General features: G+C 39.7%; 1 protein-coding gene across 1 annotated transcript; it reads right to left on the reverse strand.

Annotated features, from left to right (window-relative positions):
• Positions 1-1,963: 1,963 nt before the first annotated feature.
• Positions 1,964-10,851, reverse strand: LOC141802362 (breast cancer metastasis-suppressor 1-like protein-A). Its single transcript, XM_074685910.1, has 10 exons — positions 10,570-10,851; positions 10,239-10,329; positions 8,980-9,107; positions 8,726-8,805; positions 7,909-8,005; positions 7,482-7,571; positions 7,309-7,373; positions 7,181-7,220; positions 6,797-6,926; positions 1,964-3,736 (listed from the first exon to the last, which is right to left on the reverse strand). Exons 1-10 carry the CDS (start codon positions 10,703-10,705, stop codon positions 3,619-3,621), a joined length of 975 nt encoding a protein of 324 aa, XP_074542011.1. The 5' UTR covers positions 10,706-10,851; the 3' UTR covers positions 1,964-3,618.
• Positions 10,852-15,588: the final 4,737 nt, after the last annotated feature.

Here is a 15,588-nt window from a genome sequence, read left to right on the forward strand (position 1 = left end):
AAATGCTGTCAAATGCTGGACAGAGAAAAGGTGGAAAACTGTCTTGTGGTCTAGCAAATCTAAATTGGACATTCTTTTTGGAAATCCTGGATGCCTGAGAGGAGAGAAAGCACCCTGCATGTTATTGGTGTATACTTCAAAAACCAGCACCAGTGATGGTATGGGGATGTGTACAGGCTTTTGGGATGTCTAGCTGAGACTTCTGTAAGGTCCCATCAGTGTTGAACAAAAAATAACACACTACAGAGGTGATACCAGACCCAGTCAGATCACAGTCCAACTGAATCCACTTTCCTCTGGTCTGTAGGTCTATGCTGGTAACAGGCAGCTTGGTTTATCTGCTTGATACTGACTTATGGATCTATGCATTTAACATTCTCTTATACAATCAGCATCAAAGGTTCACGCCCACGCACAGGCCTGGCACACAGAAACATGCATGCATGCACAAAAGAATCCGCATTCATACTCTTACTCCCTTGAAAACACATGGCAATGTAAATGTACATACATAACACAGAGGGGCAGGGGTATAAGTAATTTAGCACAGTGTGACACTTTCACGGTCTAATTAGCCCCAGTGTTGCAGTAAACACGTCCCAATGACCCTCCAGTTCCGGTTACTCATTAAGAATAGATGGAGATGAAGACGGCCAGATCCTTTGGATTCAAACCCAGGTTTTGCATCATTATCGAACATGAAACAAGAAGGAATCTCTCTTTGCTTTTATGATGCAGTCTGTGCATGTTTGGGAGACTATGATAGGACACACATGGATGCAAGACTCTAAAGGGATGGTGCATTGAGGGTAGAGACAGACAGCTCTGCTGCTGCTGGTGTCTTTGACGCGGTGATGGGGATTTTCCTCTTTCCTTCTCTCTGTTGCAGTAGCAGACGTGGCCAGCGAGCTGTGATCAAACTGTGCCTTCATCCCTCCTTTCTCCTTTCTCCCTCTCTCTCTCATCAGCTGTAGGGCTTCAGCAGCAGGGTGCCCCAGATTCAGAGACCACCTCCCTCCTCCCATCCAGTGCAGAGGCTGCTTTGTCTCTTCATGGAGCAACACTGACACCTACTGGTCAGGACGATGCCAAAGCAGCAGAGACATATGCATACAGTTGTTTCAAATCTGTGTTTTTTAAATTAATTTTCATTCATAAATTTACATGTGTTCATCCAGAGCTGAGCTGTATTAAGAAATGTTCCTTTAAAGAACCGTTATGGTTAAAAAAGCTCCATCGAAAGTGGATATTCAACCAATTAGCCTTTCAATTGATTCTTTTAAAATTCCTGGCTATGTCCCTTCAGCTGATCAATATTCACAATAGATCAATCAAAGGTTGTGGCTGTTCTGCATGAGGCGTCGGCACAGGCAGCGAGGCAGTGAGGGGGGACAAGAAAAGTGTACATCAGCACAGATCTTGCATCGATACCAGCATGGGGTGTTAATCTAGTGAGTGTCCCTTTAGCAGAAATAAGTGAGTGAAAGGTTGAACAGCACAGCAGACCAAAGAGCCATTATCAAATAGGACCAGCTCAGCATGTTTCTCCAAAATAAGCCACTTCTTTTTGTCACTGAGAAGCGCTGCCAGGGTTCAGCCAACCTCAGGGGTGACTTTGGGTAAAGCACTGTCAGGGACTTTCTCCTATTGTACACTGGAGTATTATACAAGATGGTATCTAGAATTTTTGTGCATGCTAGGCTGAATCCGAAAGGATATTTCAGTTAAATGCACACTGCTGAAGTTTTTCATCTGATGCTTTTAAATCCTAAAAACGCAGCTTGACGCCAGCTGTGCAGGTTGATGCTGTCATCACATATCATCACATAAGCACGCAGACTTCCTTTGATTTAGCAGAAAATGCAGGCAGAGTGGTATCATCTTTCAAATCAAGATCACACTCTCTTTTTTGCGTATGAAGGATAGAGTTTTGTTTATGTGCAAGTTTGAAACATCAACTGACAAACAAAATCTTTAATCACCTTTACATGCATTGGCACAATGTCACATATTTGTCCTTTTGGCAAAGGTATCGCAAATCATACAATAAAAACGGTGCAGAAATGAAAACAAATTTACAACAACCTAAAAGTTCAACTCAGTGAACGCCACGTTAGGCCTCAGAGACACTTTGTGATCTGATGCTAGCGCTTGTTTTTTATACATTACTACTGGCAATCATACTTAGAGTATGTATGCAAGGATAAAAAATATATTTAGCACCATTAATACAACAGAAAACAACATCAAATCAGGGACAGAGAGAACGACTGGATGGATTGTGCAAGCCACATAAATCCCCAAGTCTTAATTTTTCATTTTACTGTTAATGTTTCAACATCAGGCATCATTTTAGGGAGATAAAAGGGGGGATAAAAAGAGGACAGAGACAGTTAAGAAGACACAAAGACAGCCAGAAAAGGACAAGGAACAGAAGATACCTTTGACTTCTCAGAGGAGTAACATTTACACTGCATAGCACGCACTTCAACTTGTACAGAAGAATGAAAAATGGCACCATGAGTTACAAGTTTTAGACCCCTCACCACAGACAAAGATACAGCCCACACAGTCGTGGTGTAGGGTGAGCTACGTCTGGATCGTCTCCCGTCAGTTAGAGTTCAGGCACTGTCACACACATGGCAACACGATAGGAAACAAAGGATTAATCAGGCTGAAAAAGAATACATCTGTACATACAGGGAAACTACTGAAGCTGCTAACACAGCGTTGAATTTTAGATTTTCTTAGTGCACCGAGCTGTCCTTGGTTTCAGCTCAAACATAATGCTTTTAGATTACTCTAAACATAAAGAGATCATTTAGTAGCGTGGCTCCCCTTGTGGATTCATGAAAACCCTGGGGTTTTCTTAAAGAATATTTTCATCTTGATATGTTTTTAAAAAAAAAAACATTCGCTCCAAATTGATTGATCATTTACCATCTCCGCATTGACACTTGTGCAATTTGTCTAACTAAAGCAAACGTTTTCTAAAACTGGGGTCTCTGGGGATCCTTATATGGATTTAATCGGCTCTACGGAGCATGAAATTTAAATCTCACTGATGCGGCTGGAGAGGAAAATCAAACACACAGCTGACAGCATCCTCACCTGGATCAGGGTTCCTCTCTTTCTCTCATTCACTCACTCGTTCATTGACCCGCTTCAGTCCTCTTTGAGCTCACACAGATTAAGGCTTCACTGCATTGATATTAATAGTTCACCATCGTTTGTTTTGTGTTCGTCAAGCAGAGGCATCGTTTTGTCTCAGGAAGGCACACGACCGAGCCCTGCAGTTCACAGTTGGCTACTGCTCCAGTTCTTCACCCCTTTGACTTCTTTAGCAGCACTTTGCTTTGATCTCCATTCCAGAGAAAATGACACTTTGTGACCTTGTCGAGAATATCAACATACATACATATTTACAGAAGAGCTTCCCTTTGACTACAAGGGTCAGTTATTCATTGTTCCTTTTTTGTCTCTCACTCCTCTCCGTGTGCGTGGCTCTGTACATATGGCAATAAGGTTGAAAGATATCACAATAACAGTAGATAAACTGAAGCACAGCAAAGATGAGAGTTGTTGTTTCTTTTTCCATATTTTTGCATGATTGTTGTTTTATGAGTGCTTGATTGTGTATTTGCCTTTCAGCAGCTGGGAGATGTACAGCTTGGACTTGGTGCCATCCAGTCGTTTGAACCACACCTCGTCGTTGTTCACGGTGGTAATGATGGCACTGCGAGACACAGACACACAACAATGTTAGTGAAAGTTTCGCTCAGATCCACATTATTACTATTATTATTATTAGTGTTAAGATTATTATTTGTGATGTTATGATTATTTCATTTTATTTTCTGCTAGGTGCTACCAAATTGGCTGCCTGTTGCAGCAGATCTCTCTTCCTTGTCTGTTCCTTGTAATTTTTTCGTCTCTTTTTCATCATTTTTGTATTTGGAGTGGATCATCACTTTGTATGGTTCATTTGTTGGTCATAGACACCAAACTTTTTGTGGCTTCAGTGATATTTTCACTACTTTTTCTCCTGTGTTTGTCTGGAGATCCTACATGTAATCATGGCTGCATTGTTCACATGTGAACTCTGCTGTTAGCAGCCTGTAGCATGTCAGTGCTAACTGGTGTAAGGCCTAATATCTTCCCACAAGGTGAGGAGAAGGAGGTGAGGACGACTCGTTCTCAGGTGTGAGCTAAGAAGTCATGACATGGACCTGTCCTTCCATCCATCGTTATTGGGAGCGTAAGATCTATCTCCAATAAGATGGACGAGCTAGCTGTGCTAACCCAGCAACAGAGGGAATACCAGAGGGTGGAGTAGCATCATGCTATTCACAGATATGGCTAACAGAGCTAACATCAGACACATTGGAAGAGCTTCACCTGCTGTGAGCAGACAGGATCCAGGAAACAGAGACTGAACAGACTGCTGAAGAAGCTCAGTCCTGGACCCTGTGGAGGTGGAGACTGGCTGAACTGGACAATGATGGACAAGCTGTCATCATCTATTTTAGTATAGACCTTTTTACACTATGAACTTTCTCACTTTTGTTTTCTTGTATTGCTGCTGTGACTCCTGAAGTTCCCCTAAGGGATAAAAAAAAATATTTTATATTCTACTCTAGTCTAAACTGGTAAAGTGCAAAAAACCTACATGTCACTGAAAATAAAGTGTATTTCCATCTAGAGCTCCAGACTAAATCTAAAACAGCTTCCAAAATTAACACTGTTCATTGCTCTGTAACTTCCCCAAAACAGCAGTTGCACTGAGAGAGAATTTTTTGTTCATGTGCGAGAGAAATATAAAAAAAATGGGAACTGTTGGAAGCCACCGCCCTGCTAGAGATTTCACAAAATGTTAACTGCTCACACATCAACTTCTGCTGCTGCCAGTGAAACACTGCTGATGTGACACATTTGATTAAATCACTCTGATTATATACTGGATTGTTTTGGTGGTGGAATAATGAACAAGCAGAAGATTTTTCAGCACGAAAGTAATTTTTTATCATGATATGATCAATTAATGTTTAACACACAGCTTTATATCCATAACTGTTCTTTATATGCAATTAAATCTGAACGAGTACACAAACAAAATCACTGAAAGTTAAAGCATATTATTCAGAGTGAATGAGATGAGTAACACCTGTCAGTCAGAAGAATATCTCTGTCTGGGGAGTTTTATTTCTCTAATTTCAGACATTAGCAATAAGCGTTTCAGCTTTTGGCCTTCATCAGTGTCATAATATGATGATGATATGATTAGATGTCTTAAACTGTTTACATTTTTCTGTCTTTAATTAATTCAGCTAAATTAATTAAACTGATAAAATGGTGTCTGTGGTAATGTTTAACAATCACCAGTATATAAGCTAAAAGCTGAAACTCGTTGGCATAGAACAAAGCTGTTCTCTTTGCTACATGTGTTGCCGCAGTTTTGACATTTTCAGATACAGAAGTCACCATAGAGCACTGATTCAAACTTAGAATCTGCGCTTTAAGTTGACATTAGGTTACACGAAACACCAGCTGCAAGGAATTATTAATAATTTCATGACTGTGGGGTCCAAAATGTTGGCCAAGTCTAAGCTGAACCAGGGGGAAAAAGAGAACAGTTGCAGGTTGGATCTCGCAGCAAAGTTTGGCAGTATTTTGATTTAGAAAATGGATATAAATTTGTTTTTAGCTGCGTCTGGTAACAAGGCACAGCTACACTACCAGAGCAATGTGCAACTTAAGCCGCGTTTCCACCAAGCAGACCGGTTCGGTTCGTCTCTGTACGGCGCGCTTTTTGCAGCGTTACCACTGACTGATCCTGCGACAGATCCCTGAAAACCGAGACGAGCTGTCCCACTTTTTTGGGACCCTTTCGTATGGGTGCCAGACTGAACTGATCCGCTCTCGGAAGGTGGAGCAACACACTGCAGACTGTTGATTGGTCAAAAGAATCGTCACTTACCCCTTGACAGCAGCTGCATTTCTCCTGGCGGCACACAGAGTTCTCTGAAACAAAGCTTGATTGCATTTTGTAACAGGGAGCTACATGACAATCACAGAGAGGACGAAATGCTGCATGTCTTCCATCCGTGCTCTTTGTTTACTGTGTCGCGTTTTCTTCTTTGTTGGATTTTATAGTGGGGTAAGCTGCTACGGCTTTGCGCTATTATTTAACAGCTGCGGCTCCCGGCATCCGGCTTATACGCCGCCCACCACAAGAGGGCACAGTTTGCTGTGGAAACGCAAACGGGATCAGGCTTAACTGTACCAAACCGTACTGAACCGACCTGAACTGCTTGGTGGAAATGCAGCTTTTAGTTTGATGGTGCTGGCTTTAGCTAATGTTAACCACACTCGGCAAACCTGTTTGACATGGTTTACCTGCAGACTCTTTGATCCTGTTTTAAGACACTTTGAATAAATGTTGATTTCTTTTGACAGTTGTCTGAGTGTTTCCTCACTTTGACAGGAGCTGGTTTGTCAGAATTCAATTTTTAAATTGACTGACAGAGAACAGTCGCTTCAGAGCATCTCTACATCCCTACTCTTTTTTTTTTTTTTTTTGAGGAAAGTTCTCCATCCTATTTCATTCCTGGTTTAGGGCTGCACATATAAACACTCTGCTACGTTAGATTAAAATGAAAAAAGAAACTCATAAATAATGCATTTTTAGGTGTAATGGAGGCATCCATGAGGATCGATGTAACTACTTTCAAAACTGACCTTTATTTCCATTAGGGGTGAATAAACCCTGCTCTGGCAGACACAGACACACACATACCTGGTTGGGTACTCGTCCTTCCTGTTGATGCAGATGGCCTGCCCTCTGCAGTACCACTGGTTGTCATAGAAAAGCCGACCGTCCTCAGAGCGAGCCACATGGTGATGTCTGTCAGGTTTCCCTGCAGGAGCTGAAAGGGTGACAGTCAGAAGAAAAATGAGGAGCGAGGAAAACGAGGGGAGTCCAGAAGACAGCAAACTGGACAGGAACAGTATGAGTTTAAAGACATGACAGGCAAAGACGTAACAAGTGTCTCCTTTTTCAAATATGTGCTAGAGTACTTTAAGCTGAAATTATTGAATCGACTGCTCCTGTGCAGCTGTGGGTCGATGGATGCACTCAGCCAGGTATTGACTGTAACCGAGGACAAGGAGAAACTCTTACCATCCACCTTCACCCTGTGAGGCCCCAGCGACGCCATCGCCTGTGGGAGGAAAGAAGCGCAACTTTGAAAAGGTCAAGTCACTGCACAGCATAAGCCAAAATGACTTCTTTGTGAGTTCAGATTTCACCTTTCTTATAGCAGTCCAGTCTTCAAGAATATCAAGATCCTGCAGCATGTAAACAATGTACGGGCGTGATGAAGCGGGTTCAGGAAAAATACAAAGAGGAGTGACACGAAACATCTGTCCAAACACGTCACTAGGGATGAATTATAGGCGTAATAAAATGAAAGAAAGGATATCAGAAACAACAACAGGCTTCTTCTTCTTCACCGGGCAGAATGGATCTTTCTTTTTGTTTTTCCGTGAGTGCAGTCCATCATTCCACAACTCTGGAAAACAACAAAGACAAACAGGAAAAGGAGAGTTATTTCCATCCATGAGATAAGCCTCCTTTTTCAATCTTTAATCTTTTTTTTCGACTTGCTGAGTCAAAACTCTGCATTTATTCTCAGCTAAAAAATTCCAAGTAAATACATTTTAAGTGCGGCTTTCTTTTTTTACACATCATATCATTTGTTGCCTCAATAAAACATTAAGCACTTACAAGTCACAGCAAACTTAAAGATCTATCTGCAGTCCCAAACCGCACATGCATTTTTCAGATTTAATTGTGTGAAGGATAAATGATCCTTTTGCACAAATGTTTCTTTAAGCTCCAGTTTTTACCTGATGTGATGTCAATACTGTGTCTGTCCTCCTCTAATCTTCTTATTTTCTCCTCTAATTCACTTTGCACGGTGTCAAACAGCAGCAACTTTTCACTCTGTGAGACAGGAACACAGAGAAGACACACAGGTGAGAAAACTGTCTTTTAAAATCAGCTGCTGTAGTTGTAGCTGGAATGAAGGTTAGTCTGTGTAGGCAGTGGATAGAGTCACAAGACAGAGACATTGAAAATCAGAGCAGATTGATCACAAAGGGATTGTAGATGTCTCTTTTTCCAAACAACATCAAATATAGGCTTGTCAGAATATCATAGCATAGTGGTAAAATTCAATTGCAAAGTCATCTTGAGTGTTCAGAAAAGGCACTTTTCAATACAACTTATTATCATTATTATTATTATCATTATAAATTTAAAGGACAGTGACGCCCGTTTCAGTAACATGGTTACTAAAAATATCACACAAGTTGAATTATAATTTTGCTTTTACTTCCAATGTGTATACGACAATGCATGTATAGCAACAGTAGAATAAGACTAAATCAAAGAGCCTTCTGGTTATTAAGACTCCAATAACATCTAAACAAGTTTTCCATACCATAGATATGTTTCTTGTTTCTCTGTTTTGTTTTTGTTTTTATTACAGGCAAAAATTTCAACACTTCTCTTCTACTTGTTGTTGTTATTGGTTGAAATGTGAATGCAGATCTGTAATTACTTTTTATAAGCTCTGATACCTTTGATTCCAGTTGAACAAGTAAATGAAAGAAAATGCCTTGTTTAACATCAGAGTTAAAATCTCATCTGTTGATCTCCTACCTCCCAGTGTTGACAGGCAGCCTGGATCTCACACTCATACTTGTTCTTCACTGACTCCAAACACAGCTCCCTGTAGATCCCTGAGACAAACATTTTAACATCACATTAATCTGAAACAATTGGCATTACATATTTGATTTTGGGCATCTTAATTTCAGCCTTTACTTTAAAAAACAGCATGTAAACAGCATGTAAAGTCAGATATAAGAAATTAACCAGACCACAACCAAGACGTTGATATTAAACTAGCCCACCAGCAACTTTGGTCCTGATCTGCATGTTCTCCTGCAGGTTGGCTAAAGGCTCCAGGTACTCTTGAGCACAACCAGCCATCACCTCCTGCAGCTTTATGTCCACCTGGCTCAGACGCTCCTTGTACAACCTATAATAGATGAACACCAGATCCATGTCAGCATTAGGTTGTAACAAACAGTTGGAGGGCAGCATAAGTGAGTAATTAAAATGTGCTTTTAGCAGGTTGTGTGGTCTTCAAAAATTGGTCCCTACAGTGGCACATCTACAGAAAAAGGCTTTCTATTCACACATCTCAACAGGATAAAAGATACATTCTGTCACAAAAACCCACTGTTTGGATCCAGTATAAACCAAAATTTTGTCTCAAAATGTTGCTTAGGCTCATGCAAGGTCAAACAGATTCCCAGGGCACATATTTGGACAACACTTGGTCAACACTGACACTATTTTAATGAGCGGGCAGTAGAGAATTCACCTTTAAGGACACTGAACTCTTTCTCAGGCAGTCTTGTAATAATTTGTCTTTTTTACCAGTCTTTTATCGAGGGTCCCCTTTTTTTTTTTTTCTCTTGGTTTCACAAGCTCTCTGTTCAAGACAGAAACAGCCTTAGAGGAATTGTTAAAACCCATCCTAAGATAATAGGCGTGAAACAGAGAGATTCAAACTCCTTCAACTCCTTATTTTAGCTTGAAATTTTGTACTCAGTCTGGCTAACTTTTCACCAGTATGTCCAGTATCATCGTCTCCTCCAGGTCTTATTTATATTTTAAATTTCTTGTGTAGGTAATTATTATTATTATTTTTTTGCTTGTATGTCAACTTGTCTTTGTGCTTCTTTGTCATGCGTATGAGCTGCTCCACTAGTTTTTCCCAACAGTTGCTTTTCTAAAGAGTTCTTAAAGGATTTTTTTTCATAACATCTGTGCACAGATACAATGGGCAATAGGTGATTCATGACTTTTGCCTCAAATTAATGAACCTGATGCTAATATTTTTGTCCTCAAGTGGGTTATTGAGAACAGTGATTTGGTTTAAAGAGACTGCATCTTATTGCTAAAAGGGGTACAAAATCACCCCGAGAAAGACCTGAATATGGACCAGATACTAACTAACCAGCTCCTCTCTTTCATTTCCTTAAAAGTAACACAACAGTTGTGAGTGAACAGATTAACTGACACACATCTTGGTAAAAGTTTTGTGGATAGCAGTGGATTGAAACCCTATCATAAGTTTGACACAACATGGAAGTGAACTTACTGCTCCTTCAAGTCAGTGAACTGCTTCTCTAAAGTTGTCATCTCATCCAGGCACTCCATCCTCCTCCTCTCACAGTCTTCATCATCCATTTCTGCTCACATGAAGACATGACAGATATGACATCATCTACATTACTTACAAACTGATTTTCCTTTCTACCTTCATCACCAACATTATAACATCTCTACTACCCGGGTGTTGATGCTCCCTCCTGCACAAATATAAGCTTATTTTACAACGGCAACCAAATATAATGATGAAAGAAGTATGAAACACAAGTAAATCTGAGAAATGAGGCCGTTGGTTGATATTTGAGGCCCATTTTTCATACCGGAGCTGTCTCCATCTTCAGACACAGACGAGCTAACGGTGTCCTCCTCGTCTGTGCTGCTGCCGTCCTGCTCGGGGAAATCCACCTCCATTTCTTCGTGGTTGCTCTCTTTCTTCTCCCGGGAATGAACCGGCATAGTGACTGAAAAAGGAGCCGGTGTCAAGAGGGTGGACGGGTGTTGACTTTATGTTCCCCCGAGCTGAGGGGCAAACGTAGCTCAGACAGCTAGCCGGTTAGCTGCCTCGCATCCAGACAGCTGGCAATGCAAACGTGGCTACCGTCAGCCAATCACAGAGACGTTTATTGATCCCGTCCAATGAAATGACGTAATGGGTAACTATTTGCTTCGAGGAGACTTCATGGATTTGTAGTTTTTGAACTTTGTTTGAACAGGTCTTAATTTAGGTTGAATGAAAAAGAAAATGGTGCTGGTGTGACCAAGGTGCGTTTTATCAGTCTGTTTCCTGGGTATAAAAGACACGAACAGAAACAAGAAATCAAGCTGTTTTTAATGAAGGTAAATTTGGTGCAAAACGAATTCAAAGTCACAGAGAAAGATGACCATAAATTTGAGTAAGTGTAACTATAAATTTGCAATCACAAATAAAAGTGCTTCAGGAGTTGTGTAGTTGAAGATTTTTTCTTTTGCATGCCTAAAGATATATTTTTTCTGCAAATACAATTCAACGGTTACAGGTCTTCAGATTTATTTTTTGCAAGTGCACAAATCCACTGTTGCGAGTGCTCAAATTGCAATTTCTGCGCACTCTCACTTTTGCTCCCCTTTGTCTGAGATTTTGGGTGCAAAACAAATCTGAAGTCTCAGTAAAATATACCCATAAATTTGCGTATGTGTAACAAAAAAAATTGTATCCACAAATAAAAGTGCTTAAAGAGTTATGTAGTTGAAGATTTTTTTTTTTGCATACCTAAAGATATATACATATATTTTTCTGCAAATACAATTCAACGGTTACAGGTCTTCAGATTTGTGATCTGCAAGTGCACAAATCCACTGCTGCAAGTGCTCAAATTTCAATTCCTGCGCGCTCTCACTTAAAAAGAAAAAATCTGATATCTGTCTGCATTCTATGGAATCAGATTTGTGCCAACAGAATAAAGCAACGCTTTCTAGAACAAAGCAAAGCTTTCTAAAACTCAAACGAATAATATGGATTTCATCAAAAATAAAATGTACTCAACCTATTTGAACTATTTGACTTTTTTTCTGAATTGTTTCCATTGCTTCATTCTCTCTTCTCTGTCTTTTGGTTTTGCTTCTCGGTTTTTTGGAGCTTCTCTGGCAATTCTTCTGACACAGACCTCTCGTGTGGGCGGGTTCTATGAGGGGCGCGTTCCAATTGGCTGATGAGTTTTTGAGTATGGAGGGTATACGTTTACGTCACAGGATGCGGAAGTCTCTGCGGTTACGCCCACTGAGTGGCAGAAAGCTGGAGACTAGTTGCATTGTTCACAGAAAAACATCGAAAATGGTGAAGAGCTGTTGTGCCATTGACTGCACAAATAGATACAATAAGCAGTCAAAACTTTCATTTTACAGGCTACCGAAGGCGAAAGATAAAAGAAGCAAGTGGATCACTGCAATTCGCAGAAACGACTGGAATCCAGGCAACGAAACGTGGATTTGTAGTTCCCATTTCGTGACAGGTAACGTTATTTTTTTCTGTATTTTGGGGGTAAAGTCAAACCTAACATCGCTCATCCATTGGATAACTTTACTCTTCAGTAAAGCTCTTTATGTAGCCATCTTTCATTTAGCTTCGCTTTAAAATAAATAAAAGGTTTTTGTCTTCGTGTGTGATAATGAAGCTTTTGCTCTACATGCTAACTTAAACTGAGGCTAACTGGGTACTCTAGCAGAAAGTAGTTGTAACTGTGTTGTATAAAGTATTCAAATATCAGGAGTACAAGATGATAATGCATGTACTCACTATTCACTGTATACTTTGAATTAACTTTGTGTCAGCTAGTTGTATTATATGATGATAACCAGCTGTTACAGTCATATACACACAAACATACACATCATAGACTGTATAGTATTAATGTAATTGCAGTTTATATGTATATGTACTATATATATTTTTTTACAGTCTATGATACACATGTATGTATATACACTCTGGGCAAAAATGATGAAAGCATGTATATTTATTTGTTTCAGGCAAAAAGAGTGATGATCCCCGACACCCTGACTTTGTGCCAAGTTTGTTCAGTTTCACCTCCACTGCTGATAAGACTCGGGCTGTCAACAACCTTGAAAGATATCTGCAATCTCAAAATGTGTTCTACAAAAGATTTGAAAACGAAAATAAAGAGCTGGCTGCTGCAGCTCTTTTGAAATTTCATCAAAGTCCTGTGTCAATGGAGGAGGAGGTACATGCAGATCAACCAGAGGTTCAGACTGAAACTGGAGTTCAGGGCACTGAGGTCCAGACAGAGGAGACACATGATGACTTTGCCTCACTACATCAACAGATTGAATCTTTAAACATTGAATGTCAAACACTCAGAGCTAAAGTTCACAAACTAGAAAGTGAGCTTGAATATCGTTCCTTTGATGCCTCATTATTTGATGACCGTAAAATTAAATTTTTCACAGGACTACCAAATTTGCAGACTTTCATGTTATTACTTAGTTATGTGTCTTCAGTTTTTCCTGCTGCTGCGAAGCAGTCCCTCAAGCCTTCTCAGGAACTTCTTCTCACACTGATGAAGCTGCGGCTCAATCTGTCAGAGGAGTTTTTAGGCTACCTCTTTGGTATTCATCAGTCAACAGTATCAAGAGTCTTTCAACGATGGATACATGTCATGGCAAGCAGGCTTCATCCTCTTATAGTGTGGCCAGAAAGAGAAGACCTCAGACGCAGTTTACCAATGTGTTTTCGGACATTTTTTAAGAACTGTGTAAGCATTATAGACTGCTTTGAAGTGTTCATAGAGCGTCCTTCTGACTTAAAAGCTAGTGCTCAGACTTGGAGCAACTACAAACAACACAACACAATAAAGTTTCTTATTTCAGTCACCCCACAAGGAAGCATCTCCTTCGTGTCCAAGGCCTGGGGTGGACGTGTTACAGACAAACACCTTACAGAACAGAGTCAGTTCCTTGATAAGCTCCTACCAGGGGACTTGGTACTGGCTGACCGCGGTTTCACGATTGAGGACAGTGTTGGCCTTTTCTGTGCAGAAGTAATTACGCCACCTTTCACAAGAGGGAAGAAACAGCTTGGCCGAAAAGAGATTGAATCTGCTCAAGAAATATCTCGTGTGAGAATTCATGTTGAAAGAGTGATTAGAATGTTGAGGCAGAAATATACTATTTTAAGCTCTACACTGCCTATAACTCTCATTAGAGTAAAACAAAATGGTCAAGTGGAGGATAGCCTTATAGACAAGATTGTATTAACATGTTGTGCTTTATGTAATTTGTGTGAATACATAGTGCCTTCTGATTGAAGTGAGCATTTGTTAATGTACAGTGCATATGAAGCATGAAATCATCAGATGATCAGTCTGAGAGTTCATTTTAAACCTTGTGTGATTTTCATTGACAAGCAAAAAAGTGTGTTACATTTTGTAAATATTTATTCTGCAATTTATTTTAAAAACTTCTTATTCATATTTAGTATTTTCACATGTTTGTTGTAGAAAAAAGATGCACATAGAATTGTATAACACTGAACACTGTGTGATAAAATGTTAAGCAAAACTGATAAATAAAAGTGACATGAACTCAACAGCAGCAGTCTTTCCGATCAGATGTAGCCACTCAGCACTGCATTTCTTGTGAACCATTTTCCCTTCAGTTCTGGCAGCACTGCATACTTGAAAACTTTTCTGCCCTCATGACATGTCTTTCAATATGTACGTGTGGAGTTATTCTTTCAACATACAAGTCAGAAGGTGTCCATACACAGAAGTCACAGAACAGTGATTTTGTGACATGAATCTGGCAACGCACTTGAAAAAAGTAGTTGTGTTGCCTGATAAGTTCCAGTGTCGCATCTGAGGACGAAGATTTAACCAAGCAAAAGTCTTTTTCTTTTGACAGTTTGATCAGTTTTGTCGTTAGCTGTGTTGAGACATTTGATTTCCTGGCAGCCAGAGCCACAACAGTCACAGGACACTCTTCCATCGGGGGATGCACCTAGGTATGGGCACTGTGAGGAAATGTTGAGTCCAGTGTGGGTAACAGCAAAGTTGATGTGTCTTGACGACATGGTCTCAGTGTACTGACTTAGTACAGCAATAAAAGTAGAAATAATAACAATAACAAATAAATGAAATAGGAAAAACCATGAATCAAAAGGACACAAGGGCTTATCATCTCTTAACTCTAAATCATTGGGGAAGCTTCTTCAAATTTTCTTAAATTGTTAGAGCCATTTTTCATTTTACTTATTATAAAGACTTGACATACAATTTAAATTAATTAAAAAAGAAGGTAATGTCTCTTTCTTTGTATAAAGAATTTAGCTTGGGGTATTGCTTTTTGTAGTTTATCAAAAGTTTCTTTCAGTACCAACATTATCCATCGAGTTAATCACAGAGCAAATACCTCTCTGAACCCAATCTTCAGGAAATAAAGATTTTTTTTTTCTATACAGTATATATCTATTATTCCAGAGTACAGTGGAGTAGAGTGAGAAGTTATGGACATAAAGCAATTGCCAAGACAACAATATTTCTTTATGGAACTCTGATAGTGAAATAGGAAGTTTATTAATTACAAAATCTGTGACAAGGAGAAATTTCAGTCCTCCAAGTTCACTATATATGTTATTTGGAATGCTGTACCAAAATGAGCTGCTGTGTTGGATCCAGAATTTTATCAAGTTTATTTTTAATGTCCCATTAAGACGATCAAAATCAGTAACTTTGAGGCCTCTATCTTTTATCCTCCAGAGAAAATTCATATTGATTTGATTAATTGATTTAATTAATTTGCTTGGGATGACAATGGAATAAACTGGGTAAATACATCTGGATAAGCTT

This window comes from Halichoeres trimaculatus, unplaced genomic scaffold (genome assembly GCF_033239565.1).
Source record: "Halichoeres trimaculatus isolate MK-OKI-2021-1 unplaced genomic scaffold, fHalTri1.1 fHalTri1_scaffold_13, whole genome shotgun sequence".
NCBI lineage: Eukaryota > Metazoa > Chordata > Actinopteri > Labriformes > Labridae > Halichoeres > Halichoeres trimaculatus.